Source organism: Artemia sp. Qi Xiang Cuo, chromosome 3, assembly GCF_049724085.1.
Source record: "Artemia sp. Qi Xiang Cuo chromosome 3, ASM4972408v1, whole genome shotgun sequence".
Classification (NCBI taxonomy): Eukaryota; Metazoa; Arthropoda; class Branchiopoda; order Anostraca; family Artemiidae; genus Artemia; species Artemia sp. Qi Xiang Cuo.
In genome coordinates, this window is record NC_142796.1 from 4,691,860 (window position 1) to 4,716,010 (window position 24,151).

The 24,151-nt window shown below is 35.6% G+C and overlaps 1 protein-coding gene across 8 annotated transcripts in view; it reads left to right on the forward strand.

Moving 5' to 3' along the window:
- LOC148953679 (uncharacterized) overlaps window positions 1-24,151 on the forward strand; it is a 111,667-nt gene that overhangs the window by 84,519 nt on the left and 2,997 nt on the right. For all 8 annotated transcript variants that reach the window (XM_089086771.1, XM_089086773.1, XM_089086772.1 and 5 more), the window contains one exon: window positions 5,154-5,237. In XM_089086771.1, coding sequence (XP_088942897.1) covers window positions 5,154-5,237 — 84 coding nt within the window. The remainder of the gene's footprint in view (window positions 1-5,153; window positions 5,238-24,151) is intronic.

A 24,151-nucleotide genomic window follows, 5' to 3' on the forward strand; every position in this document is an offset into this window, starting at 1 on the left:
CATAACCGGGAAGAGTTTAGTCTTAAATAAATATTTATGCATTGATAAGCCCCTAATCTTTCCAACCTCACTTTCTAAAATTAAATTCAAAGATATATTTCCCTTTTGTACTCTATGCTTAACCTCCTGTGCATACTTACGATTCCAAAAAAAACTTGACCCCTAAATACACGAATTCTTTTCTAATCTCTATAAAATCACCCTTAAATCTAAATTCATCATCTTTCCTTAATGTTCCACCTTTCCTAAAAACTACAATTACCGTTTTCTTCTTATTTAATTCTAATCCTTTTATATCCAAATATTCCTCCATTGTGTTTAATAATGTTTGCATTTCTTTTGCCGATTGTGGTATAAGAGCAATATCATCAGCAAACAAAAGCATGCATATTTTCGAAACACTTATCAGTACTTCCGGAGCGCTTTTCTCCTTGAAGAAATCAACTATATCATTAATATACTCGTTGAACAAAATCGGTGACAGTGGGCATTCCTGTTTTAAACCTTCTTGCGTCAAAATTCTCCCGGATACCTTACATAGTATTCTAACAACTAGGCCTACTGAAGAACTATATATTCCTACAATTAATCTAGCAAAATTTACAAGCAATCATATCTCCAAAAGTCGCTTAACTAGCATAGCTCTGATCACATCATCAAAATCCCCTGTTACGTCCAGGAACACTACGTAAATCCTACCAGCTCTTTTCATGATTCCTTTTCTAACTATACTATGCAAAATAAAAACCTGCTCTATTGTACCCCCTTCTTTCCTAAGCCCACCCTGATCCTCTATTAACTTCCCTAATTCTTCTAGACATTCACTTAGCCGACTATCTACTATCTTACAAAAAATATTGCTAGCTATGGGAGAAATGTGGATTAGTCGGTAATTCGAGAATTCTTTGCTGTTTCTTCTTTTATATAATGGTACAGCTCTACATATTGTCCATTCTATTGGCCAGCTGCATAATAAAAATATCGGGCTGAAAACGACAGCTAAAACGGGTATGCATCCTCCTTTTGCCTTTTTCTATACTCGTAGTGGAATTCCGTCTCTACCTGTAGCTTTTTCTTTAGCTGATTTCATATCCCCCCCCCCATAACTCCTGTTCTGAAATTGGTGCTATCAATTTCGTGTCTCCTTCTGTCAGGGGTCCAAAAGGTATAATTTCTGGTAAAATGCTTTGGAGATCTTCTTCCATTTAGTTTCCGTTTACCGATTGTGTCCTGAGGTGCTGTTCCCACTCTACAGGTTCCAAAGAACATGTCTTGTGTGCCTCTCCTTTTAGCGACCTATATACATCTTTCCAGAATTGATGTGTATCTTTTTCCCTGAATTATTTAATAAGTTCTTTTTCTTTCTTCGCTGCTTCGCATTGTATTTTCTCTTTCATCATCTTCTTATACCGCTTTCTATTTTCTCTGTAAATTCTTAAATTGTTCTCTATTCCTTGCGGTTGGGAGTAGCGTACTTTCCTCAGGCTCTCTTGTACAATGAGTCGAAGACTCTCGCAGTCGTAATCAAAAAACATTTTTCTCCGATTTCTTCTCTTTCCGTAGTTCGCATATCTGCCTCAGTGATTCTTCTAAATTACATACTGCTTCACTTACTTTGCCCACTTCAACTAACTCAATAATCTTCTCCATCTCTTTCTCTAAAATTTCGTTTCCTATATTAGCCTTAAATAAATCTTCATCATAAACATCTACTACTCTCTCTATTTTTATATTTTCTCTTAAATCTAGTACACTATTCTCCAAAACCTTTTCTATAACCTTATTTTTCCGTCGACGATCTTCCACTTTGATCTCTAACAGCAATGGCAATTGGTCGGAGCAAACAATTTCCAGAGCCTCAAAATATGCACAGAAGGACAAGAGACAACCAACGCCTAAAAAATAATCAATTAACTTGGGTTCTTACCCGAAAAACATGTAAATTTTCCTATCCTCTTATCCTTTCCAACCCTACCATTAACCATAACCAAATCGTACTCCCCACAAAATGCAAAAGCTTACTTCACCAAGTGTTCTGTCTCCCTCCCTTGTCCTTTTTATGATTTCCTTTTAAATTCTCCAAACTTTCTTCTTCTTGACTTGCAAGATCTACAAAATTAAAATCATCGTAAGTTTCACGTTGTTCTAAAAAAATTGGCCGTGTACGCATTATAATCTCCCATCAGTATAAATCCCATGCGCGGGTTCTTCAAACGTAAAGCAGCCATAGTATCTGCGTTTGAATATGAGCTAGACTGAGGCGGTAAATATACGGAACCTAACATAATATACATTACTGAGCACTTTAAACGAAGCATAATCCACACAACATTCTCAGATTTACTAGGTAGTCTTTTAACTGAAGCAAGCGTTCTTACTTTCACGAACACAGATAGGCCCCCGTACGTCCTACTATTTCTACTTTTTTTCCTGCATGCTTTAAACTCTTCATATCCCTCAGCATTCACACTTTCCTCTTCACTTTTCCACGTTTCTACAATACCCAACACGTCAAAATTGTCCGTTTGTTTAATCCTTTCCAACTTTTCACTTGTGAGACCTTGAATATTCCAATGACCAACCAAAATACGTTCAAATTGTTTCCCATGGCCCGCGAGTTCCTATCTTTCACCTGTTTTTTCTATCATTCTCCATTCTTGCTGCCTTACTTGGCTTTTGTTCTACACTACTATTGAGGCTTAGAGTTTGTTTATTCGAGTTCTGATAGTCGTTATCTTCGCCCTCACTCCCAAAAGCTGATTTAAATTCTGACAAAACAGTCTCTATTGACAAGGATCTTATTTTTGTGTCTCCTGATTGAGACCGAAAACTGCTTGTTCTTTCCCTGCGAGTTTAGGAGCTCGTTTCCTCCGCTGGATTGTTTGCGGCTTCAACTTGGGTATGTCGATTAGACGATGGCACAGTGCCAGTTTCTCTATTATACTCGTAAGTGGTTTCATTAACTATTAACTTCATTCCCTTCCCCTTTGGGTTTCAGGTTCTTGGTGCGTGCCTCTTGATGTATCGGTTTTAAATTTGTTTCTAATCTCTGGTTCTTCAGGTGAATAATCCGGAGTCACAAACACTCGTCCCTGTCCAAAAACTCTCCTTTGACACACATTCCTTGCAAGAATGGTTCCTCAAAGTAATTTTTGGCCTCACGATTTATAGGATGCTTTTAGATTGCCATCAAAATCGGGACCACGTCCTATACTTATTGGTATGGGTTACCACGAACTGTTTGATAATACGCTAACTCTTCTTTAAAAGAAATATCAGCTTTGCTTTCCTACAAATCATAAATTACTAAATTCTTCCTTCGATCTTCCTTCTCGAGAATTAGTATACGGGAGTCCTGGAGTGTACTTGGTTTCTCTGTGTTTTGGACTCTAGTTTTTACTGCAGATATTTCCGATTTGATTACTGTCATTTCAACTCTTAATTCATTTGACAAATGTTTTATTGCCCCACTTGCTGAGCTCTGAGCCTCTTGCAGGCTATTCAGATTCGAATCCATCGCTTGTAACTTTTTGGATAATGCCTGAATCGATGCCAAAATAACTTCCGTCATCTCGTAGCCTAATAAATAAGCAAAAAACAGAAACTTACTCGCAAGGGGGTATATTTGTGAACTGTTTACTGTTTCTTAGGTGGGATAACTGTCCGAATATCCATAAGTCATACTTTTTTGTGCATTTCTTTTAACAAAGACTAATTAATGGTTAATTACTCACAGAGAGCTTATTACTGCCAGTAGTCTGTTAAATTTTATATGATATTTCTTATGAAACTTCTATTACTGCTGAATTTATTACAACTTATGGCAGTAAAATAAAACAATTCTGATGTGGGTTTTGAAATTCAATAAGGCCAAAAACAGATGCTTTCACTTCGAAGACTGAATGAAGACTTTACTTTTCTAGTTTTACTTTTCTAGGAGTAGGGTTTCTACGGGAAATGCTTGGCATAAACTGATTCTCGGACGGATTTTCTAGGGTACATTAGGTATTTTTTCCACTTCCAGATTTAATAAAATTGTCGAATTCAACAGGTTAAGTTTTATAGAACGCTTTGTGCCAAATTGGCATATACATAGGAGTATATGCCAATTTAAGACAAAAATTAAATACTATAAAAAAATTGATAAATTTTGAATAGTATCCGAAATTACTGTAAATATTATAATTTTTTGCGGTTTCAGGGCAAGGGACAGAGATCTATTTCTGTATGTGCGCTCTTGCAAAAATATTGTATAAGTCGAATGACATGCCGTAAAAGTAAGTTTTTGACAATTAAAAAAAAATATGAATTCTCAGACCACTATTTACTCTGTTTTCTCTTTATTTTCTCAAGTACTGAACGAGTCCTTTAGAGCGATTTCACTTAGAGGTGAATTCTCCTCTCATACCCCTCCCCCCTGTGAAGGGGTGTGTCCTGTATACTAATAGTGAATTAAAAATTTCAAACAGTAAAATCAGTTCGTAAGAATTGAATTTTTTATTGCTTCTTCGTTGTTTATTATATAGAAACAGAGAACCTAATGAAAAAAAAATCATGTGACTCAAGAATATTTTGTTAATTTTGATGGCTTAAAATTTCACGGAGTAAAGTCAGTTCGTACGAATTGAACTTTTTATTCTGTCTTCCTTGTTTATTATATAGAAACAGAGAACCTTATGAAAAAAATCATGTGACTCAAGAATATTTTGTTAATTTTGATGGCTTAAAATTTCACACAATAAAGTCAGTTCGTAAGAATTGAACTTTTTATTCTTTCTTCGTTGTTTATTTCCGGCTTAAGATTTCAAACAGGAGGTATTAGATTTAAGGTGGGTCATAGGAGGGTCATTGTTATTGGGTATTAGGTGGGACTATTTGTCTTGTTTAATTAATTTATATTTTCTTAAGTCACAAAATTTAGTACTTTTAAAACGGTTTAATAAATACCAAAAACGCTTGAGGTCAACCCTTATTTAAGAAAAGAAACTAAAATTATTGGCTCTTTATTTTTCTCCTAGGTTGCTTAGGTCAAATGGAGTTAAAAAAAAGGTGGTCATCCTTAATTTCTTCATTTTGAGAAATGTCCTTTTTAAATGTATTCCATCCTATGCTATTTATTAATTTATAGTACTTTTGTTTTTATTTCTTTATAGCCTGGACCTAAAACAGAAGCACAGGTTGCCGCTGACCAAGAAAGAGCTTCCAAAGCTTTCAACAAATGGTTTGAAAAGTATAAGGTACTTTCTTTTCATTTTTTTGCTCTCCTGCTGTAATAGAACAGCTGCTACTACTAAAAACTTATCGTAGCACCAAGCCACCGAAGGCCAACACATAAGCATGCTCTCCTGCTCTAGCCCGATCTGTTCAAAGCTTCTTCCTTTAATCCCTCGAATAAAGTTCAAACTTCCTTTAAATCTATTCTCAAAATTTCTTGCTACCCCATCTGAAGTAGGGTTGCCACATGTAGAAAAAAAGTGTTACATAAGCACTATTTTATTATGTGTAGTACTGTAGCACGTACTCAGGGTTGCCACCTGTAGCACAAGAGTGCTATTTTAGCACCATTACAGTCAATTTTTCGACTGTAGCACCGAAAATTCCTGTGTAGCACGCAAATTTGGGTAATGGTAGCAATTTCGTAACTGAATGTGGTGGCAACCCTGATCTGAAGACGTCCTGCTTTTCGTGGGGCCGATGGGTTGCTAAAAACACATTTTATGACAAACCTATCACCTCTAAAACACATCCTACCCACCTTAGCCTTTTTTTCATTATAGCCCTAAAAAGTGGGATCCAATCACATTTTTTGTAGAGCTTTCTGTTTGAATAATACCATCGTTCATGGCGTCACAACGCGTGATTGATGCTGTTATGCTGAAAGTATGCAACCGAAGCTTCAAATCAAGAAAATTGAATTTAAAAATGTAAACTGCAAGAGGGTGCCCGCGTTAAGGAATTATATACGCCGAGTGGCACGTGCCAAGATTGGTGAAAGTGTGCCAAGTGTAACGGAAACTGTGCCAAGCGTGGTGGAATTGTGCGACACACATGGTGTGTTCTTATTAGTAAAAAAGATTTAGATTTCAATTTTGTACATATTTAGAAAAATCTTAAGGCCGTTTTCCTTAGCAAGTAGCAGGCATCTACTTAGACATCAAAAGAACACATCATTTCGGCCGTATTCTTACAATTGTAAAACAAATACGACAAAACTAACAAAATATAAAATTCACTATATTTTTCAAAAAATTACTAAGAATCACTTGCTCAAACAAAATCACTACGGAAGAAAATACATCACCAGAAATAGTGACTAATCAGTAATGGTGACAACCCTTTTTCTTTTCATTTAGTTATATTGAGGTCAATAAACTAATATCAGGTTTGTAACTTTGAAATTGGATTGTCGGTGAGGCCATGGTTATTTTTCAGTCATTTAAAACGCTGCGTGGCTATTCACTATTTTTATTTAAAAATGCAATTTTGTAAAAAAGAAAACAATGTTGTTACTCAATTTATTTTGATTGTTTAATTTATTATGACTGCAAAAATGGTTTTAAAGTTATTGTTTGATATCAATGTCCTATTTTCATACGTAGTAACTCCATATACACAAAAGTCGTTGGAATTTAAACATAGGGATTATTCATTCAAGGGAAGGAGTGATTCTGTCAAACCATTTAGTTATATTAAGTAATTAACTGAATATGTATCTATAAGCTGTGTTTTTAGTCTAATTTATCAGTTTTTTTTAATTGCATAGCATAAAGATTGGAATTTTTTCTTGACTTTTTTTCTTGATCCTGAAAAAATTACTTGATTGAAAAAATATATTTCACTTTAAATGATAAAGCGACTTCTGCGTCACCCTCTATGTCTACATTTTAGGAAATTGTAGAAAACCCTAAAATAATGAAATATGGGAAACTTGTCTTATAATCAACCCGAAAATCTTTGTACCTTTAGACTATTAAACCTTTTGACTATTAAAATATCAAATTTTATTAAATTAAGTTTCATCATCACATTATTCAATTATATATTACGTTATTAATAGAATAATAAAAATATTTAGATATTTCAAGTAATTTTGTACATGTTAATACAAAATCTAAATTGGATATACTAAGATAAATGCCAAATATTAGATGTTTTAGTTTTCTAGAGTTAGGCTTGAATAAAACCGATGCTAGTTGTATATTTTCTAGGCAAATACGTGTTAGTCCTGGAATAAATTATGTAGGTAGTTAAATTGTTTTAAAGGGTGAATATCTTTTGCATAACAGTGTCCCCACTTGAATTGGTGAAATGGAACGCATCCATACATCTCTTAAGGACCTTCGACACCGAAAGCTTCATTTTTTGAATTTCTGCGTTGACTGACAGTCTCAAAGACAAAGGGCCTAATCACAAATTTTCCCAGCTCTACAGGGAGCTTCCTAAGCAATTTTGGTAAAAATTGATAAGGGATCTTAGATATGTCAACAGTTAGAAAAGCTGATGAGAGGCTAGTTTAAAACAAAGATAGATAGATAGATAGATATTTATTGCTACAAAAGCCTCATCGGGCCATTGCAAAAGCAAAAAAACAAAAAAGCGAACAAACATTTACGGACTTGGTAAAAAAAATACATAGCAACAACGATTACCGTAGCATAATAATAACACAGCATAACCAAATACTCGTCATAATGCATATAATACCATAATAACCCACAATACTCTCAAGCAAAATTATAAAAATGACAAAAATAATAACACAAAAATAGATAGATAGATACTTACTTAATGCTCTAAAGCCACAAGGGCCATGGCTAAGAAAAATAACAAACAAATAAAAAACAGCTTACACACATTCAACATCAATTTCAGCACTCCTATAACCTCTTGCTTATAATCAAAGAAAATCTATAATCTCTCACTAATTGTTAAGCAAAACGCTGTCTAATCAATGAACGTACAGAATAAATAATATGCATCCTGTGTATGCAGAGATTTCAGTCAAAGCAGTTAGCACAACAGGAAACTTCCAAGGGTATCAAATTATTCAATGAAACTTCTTTTGATCTGATGTCTAATGTTTTCTAAGCAGGTAGACTAGAAAATTTTGAGAGACTGCCCTTTACTGAACTTAAAAAAAAAATATGTTCCGTTCAATCAAAAATACAAAAATGTTTTCTAATGATGCAAGTTTTAGTAAATCAGAATATAATAATAATACTTTAATCTATTTATATAATAATTTACTTATAACCCACTTTTATACAAAAAAGCGGAGTAAATTACACTAAAAGAGAAGAAAAATCAAATACACAGAAACAAAGATAACTTAAATCTTAATCACAGACAAAAACACACGGATAATATTATGGTTTGGGCAGAGACATCTCTATCTCTGGCACAAAATGTGTCGGCTTTTAATTTTCTGTCGTTTATTCGAATTTCTTGCCAAAGCGATACAAGTTTTGGCAAGATCACGCAATAAATTTTGAAGAGTTTGGCCACGCAAACTAAAAAAAAATGGTGGTGAACGAGATAGGACGATTCTTCAAGGTATTGAAGATCTTTTAAAAAAAATTAGGAAAACAAGATATTTAAATTTTAACGAAAATGACGAGCACATGCAGCTAAGCAACTTTTGTTAGTAGCGGGCGCCAATTTAAAAAAAAAGAGCTGTGGGTTAAAATGAACAAACAATAAGCTACAAACAGATGGCACTAAACAGCTTGAAGTAGCTTTCCTTTAATTAAGTACGGAATTTTAGGGACGAAAAGAGTTGCCAAACATGACTAAGGAGTTTTCCTTAATTATTTTCACGATTCATCATGGCAACACTGGCGCTGCTATACAAAGTTTATATTTATCTTGAAATAACCAATAGAAAAATCCTAGAAAATTCTGGCTTTGAGGTATCAATAGACCAAAGATGGGTTCAGGGAGGAGAAAATGTTGTTATTTTGATTTCCTTGGTTCTTTGTGAAATGAAAGAAAACAAAATGGAAAATGCCAAATTTAACAAAAATAAAAACTGAGTCAGCCTCTATATTGCCAATTTGTTAACCAATATTTATCGAATTGGACAACTGAAAACAAAAATTGTTTGTTTTTTTCCATTCTCCGAGGGTTTCAATTAAACACGCTTTTTATTATAGAATTTGGGACAATATTTTCTCTTTTAGTCTTTGATGAAACTGTGTGGGGTGACACCCCTTTCTAGTTCTGAGTAAGTTAAGTTCCTTCAAATATTTTATCTCCAAAATATAAGCTAAAGAAATTAAAGCTTATTGTTTGCCATAAAATTATTGGTATCTGTTTTCTCTTTTAGTCTTTGATGGAATTATTTTGGGCTGGCACCCTTTTCCAGTGCTGAGGATATTGAGTTCCTTCAAATATGATTTTACTATTCATAATTATTAGAAAAACTTCATTAAAATTTTTGTTCAATCTTGAAATCTTTATTTTTAGTTTACTTTAAACTAGATGAAGCTGAACATACTTCCAAACATCTGTTCGAACTGTGCTATTTGGCTGTCTCAATCAACTAATTACTTGAGCATTGTACCAAGACTTATTAGACACGCAAGTACGCCTGTCAACACGTGCATATATATTGAACAATGAACATGCATGGGTTTCGTCATGACTTTACAGACATAAATACATAGTAAACTATCAGTTATCCATGAGCTTGTTATGCGGTCGTTGAGTTATCCTTGTTCAAACAGTTCGTGGTAACGAACTGTGAGTAAGGAGCGACCCGGCTCAATAGTAACCAAAACTCTAAAAACCAGAATTTTGATACCAGTAGATATATCAAAAGAATTGAATTTGTATTCTGATTTTAAATATATAAGTTTTATTACGTTTAGTCTTACCCACCAAAGGTTACTAGCCTGAAAAAATTTGCCTGATTTTCGAAAAAAGGGTAAACACCCCCTAAAACTCATAGAATATTATTGAAAATCACACCATCAGATTCAGCGTATCAGAGGACCTTACTGTAGAGGTTCCAAGCTCCTATCTGCAAAAATGTCGAATGTTTTACTTTTTGCCAAAGAAAGATCACGGCTGCGCGTTTTTTTTCAGGGGTGATCGTACCGACCCAGTGGGCCTAAAAAATCATGAAAGGGCTCATTCTAACGGAAATTAAAAGTTCTAGTGCCCTTTTTAAGTGAACAAAAAATTGGAGGGCAACTAGGCCCCATCCCACGCCACTTTTTTCCAAAATCGTCATATCAAAATTCTGTGATTGCTATTTTGTTCAGCATAGTTGAATGGCCTATTAACTATGTCTTTGAAGATAAAATGACCCCCCACAGCCCCTGAGGAAGGGTCTTTAAGTTTTAAATTTGCCCATTGTTGACGTAAAGTATTAATTATTGGGAAGTATGCATGCATTGTTCCGGTGGGGAGGGAAGGACGAATTTTTTGCTGGGGGGACTTTGCACGGGGATAATTTACCATGAATAGGGAATTTTCCAGGGAATGAACTTTTCAGGGGAAATTGTATACTGGGGGAATTTGCCAGAATTCCTACACGGAATTTCTTTATGTCTTGCTTTCTCTTGTCTGACTCAATTTTACGCGTGGAGGTGTTAAGGGTAATTGGCCGGGGTTAAGTTTTGGCAGGATTGAATTATCCGGAAGATATTTTCGTGGGGAGAGTGATTTTTTCGTGGGGGTCGTTATTTAAAAAACGATCAGAGAAAAAGTTTTTTCAACTGAAAGTAAGGAGCAATAATAAAACTCAAAACGAACAGAAATTATTACGTATACAAGGGGGGTCGTCCCCTCCTCAAAACCTTGCTCTTTACGCTAAAATTTAAGTGTTGTCCCAATTCTGTAAAAATGACTCTTGTAACACAAGGGTCGTTTAATTAGAACAATAATTAACTGTTTTAAAAAAATGCCGAAAAACTTTAGCGTGAAGAGCGAGGTATTGAGCAGTGGGTGATTCCCCTCGTATACGTAATGATTTCTGTTCGTTGTAAGTGTTAGTATTGCTCCTTACTTTCAGTTGAAAAAACTTGTTTTTTTATTTAATCGTCCAAATAATATTTTTGTACATTCGCGATAACAAAACAGTGGTTGCATAGTGGATTCATACTCTGCTTGGCATTACTGTGCTTGGGGTTTGATTACTGCTACTACAATGTGGGTGACAACTTTACTGCATGTACCTTTAAAAAAGACCTGTGCCAAACAGTGGCAAAGTAGTTTTCATCGTAGCTTGGTAATAAGGGACCCGTAGTTCGAAATCTTGTGCTGCAATAAACTGCAGGGCTTGGAGTTTGATTCCGGTGGGGAGATTATGCGAAAGCGTCTCCATATTAATCCAAAAAAGAAGAAGAAGGAGGAAAGACCTGGTGACTGAAACGTCGGTTGGACGGCATCTGAAGGATCTTAACCCTTTTTTACGACAGTAATGATTTGTACTATGTCAGGTTGGTGAATGCGTTCCGTCAATCTCACAGTAACTTTTACCAGTCTTACCATTTTTACCATGAGTAAAAAAATGATACCGGAGCCACCAGTCTCAGAAACAGGACTAGCATGTCTCAAATTCAAACTCTGGGTCTCATGGAATTTTGACTTTTTGGGGGTTTAAGCGAAATAGTAATTAATTCGAGCGTGTAAAGAGACACGCTCCAAACAGGTTGGGATGGAGGAGGAGCGTGCGTGGCTGTGTTGGCCTCAGGAGGCTTAATGCTGCAGTGGTCTCTTAGTACTAGAAATAGTATTTACCATAAAGATCGGAGAGTTAATGAATTGGCAGCCCCCCTCGTACTCAGAATAATTACTAGTAATTTTAGTTTTAAAGCTGTTCTTAACTTTCATTTAAAAAAACACTTTTTTTATGTTCAGTAAATTTATTGTAATACATTCATTGCGAGTCTTGCGAATCAAAATCTAGAAGAAGAAGAGTATTGCTGAAAATGATAATTCATGTTTTATTTTGAACTAGGATCATTAAGAAACTTTTAATTGTGTGTTTCTAAAACTTCACTAATCGATAGAACCAGAACAGTGACCAGTGCTTGACTGTGTCAATCCACAAGTTGACACAATATCAAAAATCTTGGGAAATGTCCATTTTTTTTTTTTTTTTTTTTTTTTTTTTTTTTTTTTTTTTACGGCCAAAATGAATATTAGCCTTGACGTTGTTTTCCTACTTGGCGAAAAATGTATCTCATCCTTCAAATCTAAATCTTAATTTGCTAAATTATATCCGATACTTATAATTTATGGTTGGTGTTTAATGAAGCATGTCATAGCTTTCCTCGCAAAGATGATCAATGATTGATGCAGGGTGTACATTCCCCTTTTTTGCAAAAGTTTTGAAAAAAGTTTTTCTTAGAAACATCATAGGTAAAGAAAATAGGAAACTGAAAAGACGGAAACCTCAGAAACGTTAGCCCAGGAGTCACCAACTTTCAAAAAGCGGTTTAATGTGTGTTGCTTGCCATGCCCGAAGGAAGTGCACCTCACGTGTCTAGGTGCACACATGCTCTAAGGTATACACATGGTGCTGAAAATCGGGTGACCCTTTGGCTTCAGAATGGGTTTAACAATGCCAGTAACAATACCAGCCAGTGACAAGTGATAACACTGGCAACAACCACTAGTGCCAGGTATTTGATAGTTCCCAGGAACTTCACCTAGGATTTTCAAATTCATCTTGAAAATTTGCCTAAAACTTACCGCCTCCTGTTAGAGATTAGCTCTAGGGAAAGTTGTTTTTGCTTGCCAGACTTCAAACCTCAATTCATCCACTTATTAAGTTTACTCCTTCTGCGATAGTTCCCAGGAAATTTACCTAGGGTTTTTAGACTTACCTGGGAAATTTACATAAAAATTTACCACCTACTGATTCAAATCCAAAACTAATTCATTTATTAAACTTACCGTCTCTGTTATAGTTCATAGTAGAATTTTTAAATTTACCTGGGAAATTTGCCTAAAATTTACCGCCTCCTGTTAAAGCTTACCTCTAGAGAAACTTTATTCTGCTTGTCAGAGTTCAAAATTAAATTTATTCATTTGTTTACTGTTTCTGAGACAGTTCCCAAGAAATTTACCTGGAATTTTAGATTCCCTTGGGAAGTTTGCTTAATATTTGCTACCTTCTGTCAGAGCTTATCTCTAGAGAAATTTTTCTCTGCTTCCTGGAGTCACAACTTAGATTATTCCGCTTATTAAATTTACCGTTTCTACAATAGTTCAAAGGAACTTTACCTAGGATTTTTGAATTTACCTGGGAAATTTATCTAACATTTTCCGCCTCCTGTCAGAGCTTACCTCTAGAGAAACTTTTTTTCTACTTGTCAGAGTTCAAACCTAAATTCATCCACTTATTAGATTTACTGCTTCTGTTACAGTTCCCAGGAAATATGTGAATTATCTGCTCTAGTTGTATTTTAAATTATATTCAGTATAAATCTTATTTCACTTATTGAATGTCTAAACACTAACGGTAATTCGGTAATTTTCTTAGCTCAGGTTTCAAAATTTCAATATTTTAATAAGTGAATTCGTGAGAATATTTTGATGGTTAGATTAGGATGTGACAAGTTTTTGCTTAACCACACAATTGCTATAAGTTGTATTCCATGAGATTTAATCTTAAGTGTTTAACGTTTTCTTTATTTGAAAATTTGTTTACATAGCTGGAGTCTTTATAAGAAGGATCATCCGAACTTACAGAAGAGAAAGTAGAAATATTAAAGGAAAAAAAATTAGGCAGCAAAGACAAACAGCCGAGTAACGAGAAAAAAAGAACGGAAATCCAAAAATGTTGATTTTTTTTTTCTTCCTTAGAGCCTCTTAATTGCTCTAAAATCTGACATATACGTAGAGGTGTATCGGTATTTTACCCCCCCCCCCGCCATAAATATCAATTTTATCGACCTCCTCGCAAATTACTATTTTAAGCTGTTTTTGAATTCTCGAATCCCCCCCTCCCCGTACTCTAAAAAAAAAATCAGCTAATATGTCTGTCTTTATTGACCAACTTAGGGGAACCCGTTAAAGCTCGTTTTATGGAGTGGGGGATGCTTAGAAATAATTGACATGTACCCTTGAACTTCAAGATTTACACATATATGTGTACGATATAAAGGATAAAGACACTCAAGAGCCATTGATGGCACACAGAGCGTTGGACCGATATGTGAGTTCCTTGGTCTTTCTGTAGGGGTAGGTAGTAGGCCTGACGCTCATATTGCCAAGCAGTGCATTTATTCACAGTGCGACCATGGTATTTATACGTATTTGAGATAAGAATTAAACTTTGACCCGTTTAATGCATAAATCGATTTTTAAATTAGTTTTGAAAAGTTCTGGTTTGTATGACAAGGTTAGCTCATTACTTGCCATTTATTACCATGAATGGTAAAATGTCAACTTCATTTGCAAGAACGTATCCACGATTTTTGTTGGGTGTGTGTGTGGGTAGGGGGGGGGTACCAAAAAATCAAAAAGCATGAAAAATTTGTTCATTTTTATTTCGTTTTTGCGAGTCGGACATGTCGGGAGGGATAAAACCCCCATACTCCCCTGGATAAGGCCTTGTTCATTGAATGTAGCACATTCGGGAGCACGATAGGATATCTTGGCTGTGGTTATTCAACTGACGTTATGTAACCAATGCCGTATTTAGAGGGGGAGTTTGGAGCTTTGACCCCCCCCCCCTGTACTTTTGTCAGACTCGTGAAAACGGAACAAAAACGTGTTAAACACACTTTTGATGCGTTTTTCATTTATTTTATAAATTACCGTTTTCATTGTTCATTGTTTCATGTTTTTCGGATTGTTTCGTTTTCATTGGACTCAATTAGTTCTTAAGATGCTTAGAAAAGTCTTCTTTTTTCAAAAATGCGTTACATCTTGTTCAAGATCGTTTGAGAATAAAATAGAATTTGGCGTATCTTTTAGGCAAAAAAAGAACACTGTCTTTTACAACGAACTGATCACTCATTATGATCGGAAAATACAAAACGCATTTTTATTTTTTCTTTCCTCATGTACAATGTAACGGAACGCCTTTTACATTATGATTTACTAATGTGAGCTATAAAACATAGCCCCATTCGAATTACTAGTTACTAGATTGGTACAGTTGTGGTTCATCCCAAATAAATAACGTATCTTTTCACTACTTCAACAAATCCCCCCTCTAAAAAAAAGATACTGAATAACTCCAATAGATGAAATGTCAGTACGTGTATTATAGCGCTGATTATATGTAAAAAAAAAAAAAAAAAATCAAGTCCTCGATATGTAATATTTTATTTCGGAAAGGTGCAACTTCGAATTTCACGAACATCCCGAAATTATATGGAAAGTTTAAGCAACTATGAACAGCATTTTAAAGGTTTCCAGATTTTGATGGGGAAGAACAGATCTAAAGCCCCCCCCCCCCTACCCAGCGTACGAACCTCTATTATTCAAATTAGCCAATCGTCAGTTTTCTTAGATCCGGCTTCTTGATAGCAAAGAGTAACATTTGGTTTCAAGGTTTTCCCCTTGATAAATTGATTGAAAATTCCTGTATTTTTAAATCAAAAAGAAAATTATTTCGAAACCAAAAGTCTTGCGACATTAATGGTTCGTTAAGTCTCTTAATTGGTTTTACCACATGTCTAGGTCTCCTAAACTAATTAAATTCGACAAGTAAGATCAAATATCATAAAAAAAAAAAAAAAATCAGCAAATATATTTGTAAAGGCTTAATTTAATAACTTTCCCAAAATGCACGCATAAAATAAAGCTTTGAATGAACGTTATCGTGGGAACAGACATGGATGTGTCGCCCAGCATCTATACAAGTTTCCTGGGAATTATCATAGGCAGCGTGCTACCGCTGCCTAAGTTAAGAACGATGAAGGCACAATGTGTTTTTTTTTTTTTCGCCCGGGCACTTTGTATCGAAGGAGTTGTCGTAGAAACTTCGAAAAGGGCTCATTCGATTGGAAATTCGAGCGGCTAGTGCTCTTTTTAATAGTTAAAAGTGATTGGAGGGCAACTAGCCCCCCCCTACCAAACATTCCCCCAAACACATCCAATCAAAATTTTCAGGTAGCCATTTTGTTCAGCGTAGTTGATTTCCATATAGAAAATATTTTTTTGAGGAGGACACTCCCCCACAACCCTCGGGGCAAGGTTTTTTAAGTTATGCCCTGAGGGCATATAAGAACGATGTTGGCAAAATGTACTATTTATCGTTTTTTTTCCTTTAGAGCAGGGCACTTCATATGGAAGGGGTCGTCGTAGAAACTTCAAAAGGGGCTCATTCGATTGGAAATTGAGGGTTCTAGCGCCATTTTGAACATTCGAAAGTGATTGGAGGGCATCTAGCCCGCCCTCACGCCCATCATTCCCCCAAACACATCCAATCAAAATTTTGAGATAGCCATTTTGTTCAGCGTAGTTAATTTCCAGACAGAAAGTATATTTTTGAGGAGGACACTCCCCCACAACCCTCAGGGCAAGGCTTTTAAGTTACGCCCTGGGGGCATATAAGGTTTTTTATTGAAGGAGTTGTCATAGAAATTTCAAAACAGGCTCATTCAATTGGAAATTCGAAGGGCTAGTACCCTTTTTATTAGTCGAAAGTGATTGGAGGGCAACTAGCCCCCCTCCCCACCCCCAACATTCCCCCAAACACATCCAATCAAAATTTTGAGATAGCCATTTTATTCAACGTAGTTGAACGTTCTGGAAACTAGGTCTTTTAGGATGATAACCCCCTCAGAGCTTTCAGTGCAAGGTTTTTAAGTCATGCTCATGGGGCATATAAGGATCTTTTAGTAAGTTGCTGCATAAATCATAGGCGGCAAGATAGCGCTACCTAAGTAAAGAACGGGGACACTCGAGAACGAGACATGAAACGGGGACTAAATAAAGGGGAGGACACTCCCCCACAACCCTCAGGGCAAGGGTTTTAAGTTATGCTGTGGGGCATATAAGAACGATGTTGGCACAATGTATTATTTAAGGTGTTTATAGAAAGCGTTGTCGTTTCCAAAATGGCTCATTCGATTGGAAATCGAAAGGCCTAGTGCCTTTTTTTAATAGTCGAAAGTGATTGGAAGGCTTGAAATTTTTATAGTAAAGATCGAAGTGGGTATAATGTATTATTTTTTGTTGTTGTTGTTGTTTAAACCGCTTTACTAAAACCTTACTAAACTGCACTTTACTAAAAAAAATACAAATAAATGTGCATTGTCAGTTTAATATACATATACTGATATTTAGTAATCAAAATATTAGTATTATTTGATTTATTAAAGTTATAAAAGTAAAAACATTTATATTTTTTTAGTAAAGTGCAAATTTTGTTCTGGCCCTTGGAAGGCATAGGGGTTTTGCGCCCAACTTATATTAATTTCTGCTCGTTTTGAGTTTGACTCGGTTAATTATTGTAATTTCTGTTCGTTTTAGGTTTCATTTATTTATCGATGCTGATTTGTGGTAGTTTCACGCTTGGTAGATTATTTGATATTATTTTTGCTAATTTTTTGTTTAATGGAGTTCTTTATTTTTCTTTGAAAAACATATTTTGTGGAAAAAGTTTTTTTAATTAATTTTAACCAAAAGGCTCCCTTCTCCGCCAGCCCTGCAGCAGCGGGGATCGAACTTAAGGCACGGTATCAAACAGTTTGAGGTAACGAACTGTAAGTAAGGAGCCGCCTGGGCTAATTGTTACTGAAACTCTAAACAAATGAATTTTAATAACACTATATAAATTATAAAATATATAAAAAAAACTAGTTAGCACATAAGAGAACCCAATTATAGAGGTGTTAATATCCTATCTACAATAATATGGATTTTGTTTTCGAGAAGGAAGGTCGCGGATACGCGTCAATTTACTTTTTTTTTCTTAGGGTAGCGGTTTTCTAGGAACAAAGATCCTAGAAAACCAAACGTTTTCTAAACCTAAAAAAAACTAAAGGTTTCCGCTCTTTCCAACGGCAGTTAAAATTTTTAGCCCCCTTTTTAAGTATCAAAAAAGATTGTGCCACAGCAAAGGGGTATTTTCTGCCATTTTGTGGCACCTAAGTATAATTTTGATCCAAGGGGGCACAGTTGCTATCGGTTGAAAATCCTGAGACAGCCGATTGATTCAAAACTATTGAAAAACTATATAATGAGCTGCTCTTTTTCAGAAGCAGAAATGCCACACGGTGGCGCATTCGTTCCTAAAGAGTCAAGTGGTCCTAGTAAATATGGACACTTAATTTAGAACTTCATTTCACCAACGTTTGATCAAATTATGTATAGTAATGTGTAATTTTGCTCCAGTTACCAAGGAGAAGGTCTGGTGGGAGGGGGAGGGGTACCTGACGCCATAGAAAGTTAACTTTTTCATCCAAACTTTCCAAATTCCTGGGACCATTCAGGTAAATATAGAAAAGATTTTTAGGGGGATTTATCAACTAAATATTTTGGGTTACGATTTTTCCACTTTTCATTCATCAAACGGCTTTCAAACTGATCCCAATAAAAGACGGCAAGTGCTAGTTCAAGACGAACAACCCTGAGAAAAAAGAGACCCGCAGCTGTTGGCGCATTTTTGGATGGTACCCATCCAAAAATGTGATTTTCCGCGTTGTTCAAGATGAGAACTGTAAACCTTCAAAGAATGGTTTTCAACAATGGTAGTCTCAATTATGCACTTCGTATTTCAGTTTGACTTCATTTTGAATAGTTTCCATGCTACTTTTAAATTTTCCTCATTTTTGGAAATTACAGTTCAGTTGAACCTGAAAGAAAATTTTAATTTTTAAATTGGTGCTACACGGTATATGTTTTTCACAGGAATAATCTATAAAAGCCTGTATTCTAAAATTTCAGATACTAAATGTTATGCTTCACTCTTAAGTTACAGCTTTCTAATACCCCCCCCCCCCGGTCCCGCCCCGTCCAGCAAACACATATAGAATATAGTGGGCAAACTCTTTCGTCTCCCGATAATTCGGGTAACAGTTCAGGAATGATCCTATACGATTAAAATTATCGAAAAACCATCAACATGCTATTTTAGTAAATAAAACCAGATTGAGCACATATCATAAATATTGTCTCATTTTCATCAAAATCCGAATCCAAAGGTGCTCAAGCTTGTTGACTGTAAATCCAACATTGCGATATAGATGTCTAAAACGAAAACACGTTAAATGCACAAGTCATAGATTGTTGAATTTTAGTCATGCCAGGATTTTAAATTCGAATAACTTCAAGGTCCCTAGGTAGGGTTCTTGGGCCTGGGATTCAAGGATAATTTAGGAAAGAGTTATAAATAATTAAATCATTGAAATAACTAAGACTGCAGTATGACTGTTCTAAACCAAAACATACTAATTACATATTTCACAAATGATTTTCAAATTCCGCTGAAAATTGCATTGAAACGCTCCTAGCTGAATGCTTAACAAACTTTAGGCTAAGTTCAGTTTTTACGAGTCTAAAATCAAAACACACTAAGTACATATTCTAAAAACTGTGACTCGTACCCCCCTATGTCCTGTACCCTCGTCAAAAATCCCTTCCCAAGCCCCCAACTTCTTACAGGTAAACAATTTGCGCCTCTTTTGACTCATGGTCTTATAGGGATCATTTAGAGAGTTGTCTAAAATAATTAAATTGTACTTACTAAGCTTTCTGAATACAATTTTGAGGCTAATATTACAATATTATTGTTTAAAATCAAAGCACATTAAGGAGATACATTTCAATAACCATCGCAATGTGCTGGAATCAGTCATCCTCGCATTCTCAATCTATATGATTCTAGTGTCCAAATTGAAGCTCTTGGGACTATGTCCTAAATCCTCCTTAACTTCGTACATATAAACAGGATCAGAGCCGTACTAAGCGAGGGGTTAAGGGGCTTGAGCCCCCCCCCCAAAAAAAAATGTTTGTTCGACTCGTAAAAAACATAATGAAAATGCGTAAAAATACATTTTGCATACGTTTTCAAAGTTTTTGTAAACCCTCTCCCAAAAAATACCCCCACCCTGAACAAGAATCGTTGATATGGCTTTGGATAGGATGCTCCTCTTTGAACCGTGTTCAATCAGGAATTAAAAAAGGAATAATCTTAAATGAATGAATTTTCGTCACTAAAATATAGCAGTATTATATTCCTAATTCCTAACCTACTAAGCACGTATATCATAAATGTTGCTCGATGTCCACCATAATTGGTATTTAAGGGGTTCAAAGCCGCTTGATTACAAGTCTGAAGCGAATATTATGATATATTCACTCAAAATACACCCCCTCCCAGCTGACATTCCTGCTCTTTCATTAAATCTTAGTCTGAAGCTAATATCAATAAGTTCAAAAAGCTAATAAAATAAAAACTAATTAGTTCAAAACAGATGCCCTCCCCTCCCAGTTGACATTCGTGCTCCAGTGGTGGATCCAGTGGAGGGGCGAGGGAGCGCGCGCCCCCCTAACGTAGTCTAAAGTACTGTAATTTGCTTAATTAACACAATTCTGCGTTAATTAAATTTGCTCCTAACGCAAGTTTATCGGATCAACCTATATTGCGACCCCCCCTAAAAAAAATCCTGCATCTGCCCTTGTCCTGCTCTTTCATTAAATCTTATGAAAGCATTTACAATGAATTATGACAGAATAATTTATTTTTTTAATTTTTCATTCTTTTTATACAATACAAACCTGAAGTTAACCCATGTACTAAAAATTGATGTAGGTTACTATTTTGACGCCCAGAAATTACTAGAGCAAGAAGAAATCTTGCACTAGCCATAAAGCTTAATTAAGTTCGTGACGAAATCTTTGTCTAAAATTATCTAGTTGAAAACCCAGGATATCCTAATTAATTCTTTTCGAGCAGCAGATGGGCTGTCATGACTTTTTGTTTAAAGTGACACAAATGAAATTTATTTAAATATTAGGGGCGTGAAGCTCATTTTCCGAATTGCTTGAAGTTTTGTAAAATCCCATACATGAAAAGTACAAACAGGGTTCGTGTGCTACGAATCGTGTTTTCAGTCCCAGACGTCAAGGGTTTAGCATTTTCAAAGCAATTTAAGAAAAAATTTTGAAAAAAGTTTCTTTGAGTGGTCGTCAGGGAGAATCCTCCCTATGTACAGATGTACATAAAGATGGACCTTCTTTATAATCTTTTGAAAAATTACAACTAAAAAATGGATCAAGACAAAATTGATCAAATGTTTGAAAGAATAGGCGATTCTTTTAGGGACGAGAGCAATCCAACGTGATAATTTATAAGTACGGGGGGAGGGGGAGGAGCAATGTTTACACAAGTTGCATTTTTTTTCTGAAGACTGTCGTGGTACATAATTTTGCATATGTATGTATTATTACAGAATTGTGTACTTTTAGCATATATTTACCAGTGGCGTAATTTCTTCAAAATCCTGGGAGGGGGGGGATAAAGTTTGAGCCAATTTTCCCAAATCAAATGAAAGTGACAGTGAAAACTGAAAAATGAGTCATATGATAACGTAAAGACAAAGATATACTAAAGAAAACTGACCCTTTTCTCATGCCTGAATTATGCTTCCCCTACCCCCTGTCCCACAGCAAATTACGCCTCTGATATCAAACAGTTCATGGTAACCATCTGTAAGTAAGGAGCGATGCGGCTCAATGGCAACCAAAACTCTAAAAAACAAAGTTTTGATAAAAAAATGAATAGGCCTACATCAAAGGAATTGAATTTTGATGCTTATTCAAAACATTTAAATTCCATCAAGTTTAAAGTTACCCATCAAAAGTTACGAGCCTGAGATTTTTAAAAATGCCCAAATTTTTGGGCATTTTTAAAAATGCCCAATTTGCCCAAATTTTTAAAAATGAGGAAAACACCACCTCGTTTGAAAAACGAGGAAACAGTGGTCTTAATGAAAATCACACCACCAGTTTCAACATATCAGAGAATCCTACTTCAAGGTTTGAAGGTTCAAGGATTCGAGGTTTGAAGCTCCTATATACAAAATGTGGAATTTTGCATTTTTCGCCAGAAGCAAGATCACGGATGCGTGTTTATTTTTTTTTTTTTTTTTGAGGACTGATCGTATCGAACCAGTGATCCTAAAAAGTCAGGAGAGGGCTCCTTTGATCAGAATTTAAAAGTTCTAGTGCCCTTTCTAAGAGCAAAAATATTGGAGGGCAGCTAGCTCCCCTACCACGCCCCTTTTTTTCGACATGTCGTCCGATCAAAATTTGGGATAGATTTTTTTGTTGGGGGGGGGGGGGGGGGGGCAAGTGGGACGATCTTTCTATGAACGAGTTTTTCGAGGGGGAAGGGAATTTTCCATGGTGGGGGAGCTGGATTTCTAGTTTCTGTATAACAATAATCAGAAATTTAATTTTTTTAAACAATTTTTTTCAACTGAAAGTAAGGAGCAACATTAAAACTTTAAACGAACAGAAATGATTACATATATGAGAGGATTTCCCCCTCATCAATACCTCGCTCTTTACGCTGAAGTTGTTTTAGAACTTCTAAATAAGCTTATTATTTTAATTAAACGGCACTTGTGTTTCAGGATTCATTTTTAAATAATTGAAAGAACTTCAAACTTTAGCGTAAAGAGCGAGGTACTGAGGAGGGAGAGACCCCCTTATATACGTAATAATTTCTCTTCGTTTCAAGGTTTAATGTCACTTCTTACTTTTAGTTGAAAAAAGTTTTTTATTTAATTTACTGAAGGAAACAGTTTCACTATAATCCTCTACAAAAAGATAGAGAAATAAGAAGAGGGCTAAATAGTTATGACTGGGAAACCCCTAATAGAAGCAGATGAACACATCTATTTACATTTAGAGTGAAAGATCGCTTCAAAACTTAAGACACCCATAAAGACATAGCACCCAAAAAAGTAAGAAAAATACACAAGCAGTGCCACACAGTAGTGCCACATGCAGTGCCACAAGTAGCCACGCAGCTGTGTGGCTACATACACTTAACTATTAAGTAAATGAATAACCATAAAAAAGGGGGAAAAACACACACACACAAAAAAAATCTCCCATCGGTCCACTCTATAATAATAATGATAACAAAAAAAAGAAAAAAATATGAACCGTCACCTAAAAAATGCCTCTTTAACTTACTTTTGAACAATCCCGGGTGCTCAGACGACGAAATCCTCTCCGGAATGGACAAATAGATAGATTAATCAAACAGTTCGTGGTAACGGACTGTTAAAAGTTGTTGAAGGTTTGACTCTGTCACACAATTTTATTTTTTAAAACAATAAAAAAAATAGTGTAAAGAGCGAGGCGTTGTGGAGGGGACAGCCCCTTTCATATCAGGTATAATTTCTGTTCGTTTTAAGTTTTAATGTCGCTCCTTACTTTCAGTTAAAAAAAATTGTTCTTTTTTCATTTAATAGCCACAATAAACCCATACAAGATTATCAAGTAAAGTGCGTGAAAAAAAGAAAAAAGGAATTATAAGCAATGAGTAAAAATGGAACTGCATATCAACACTTTAGAAAAGATGAAAACAACAAAAACCAACGAGGTAACATTCAAAAACCCGCACAATATTATATTAGTATGCACTACTTAGGAGCTTGCAATGCTGGCATCAATTCAGGGGGCATTGGCTCCCTAAGATTTACAGCCCCCCCCCCTCTAAAATGACTTTATATGGCACTTACATTGAAAAACTGTAAAAGCACTCCCCCCTAGATTTGGAAAACAAATTTTGCCCCTCCTCTATAATGCAGGAACTGACGCCACTGGTTTACAAGTATCAGCAGCATCAAATATTCTGAACATCTTGAGGCAAAGAATTATATTAAAATTGAAATTTCACAGCGCATGACTAATATCCAGAAAAGGACAAAAATGATTGCAAAAGCCTACACTTTCGGAACACAATATCAAGCAAGCGAGGGATTGACAACTCTTAGAAATCGTATACACAAGGTGGCGCTTGCCAAGCATGGCAGAACTATGCCAGGCGTTTTGGAGAGTATACTAAGTATTTTGGGACTGTGCAAAGCGTGGTAGAACCGTACGACACACGTGGCGTTCCGGGATGAGCACCAGGTGCCATGAAGTGCGCCATAAAATGCAACCTTGATGCCCCATGAGAAATTACCCTTTTGATCTACTACTACTACTATTAACAATTCAC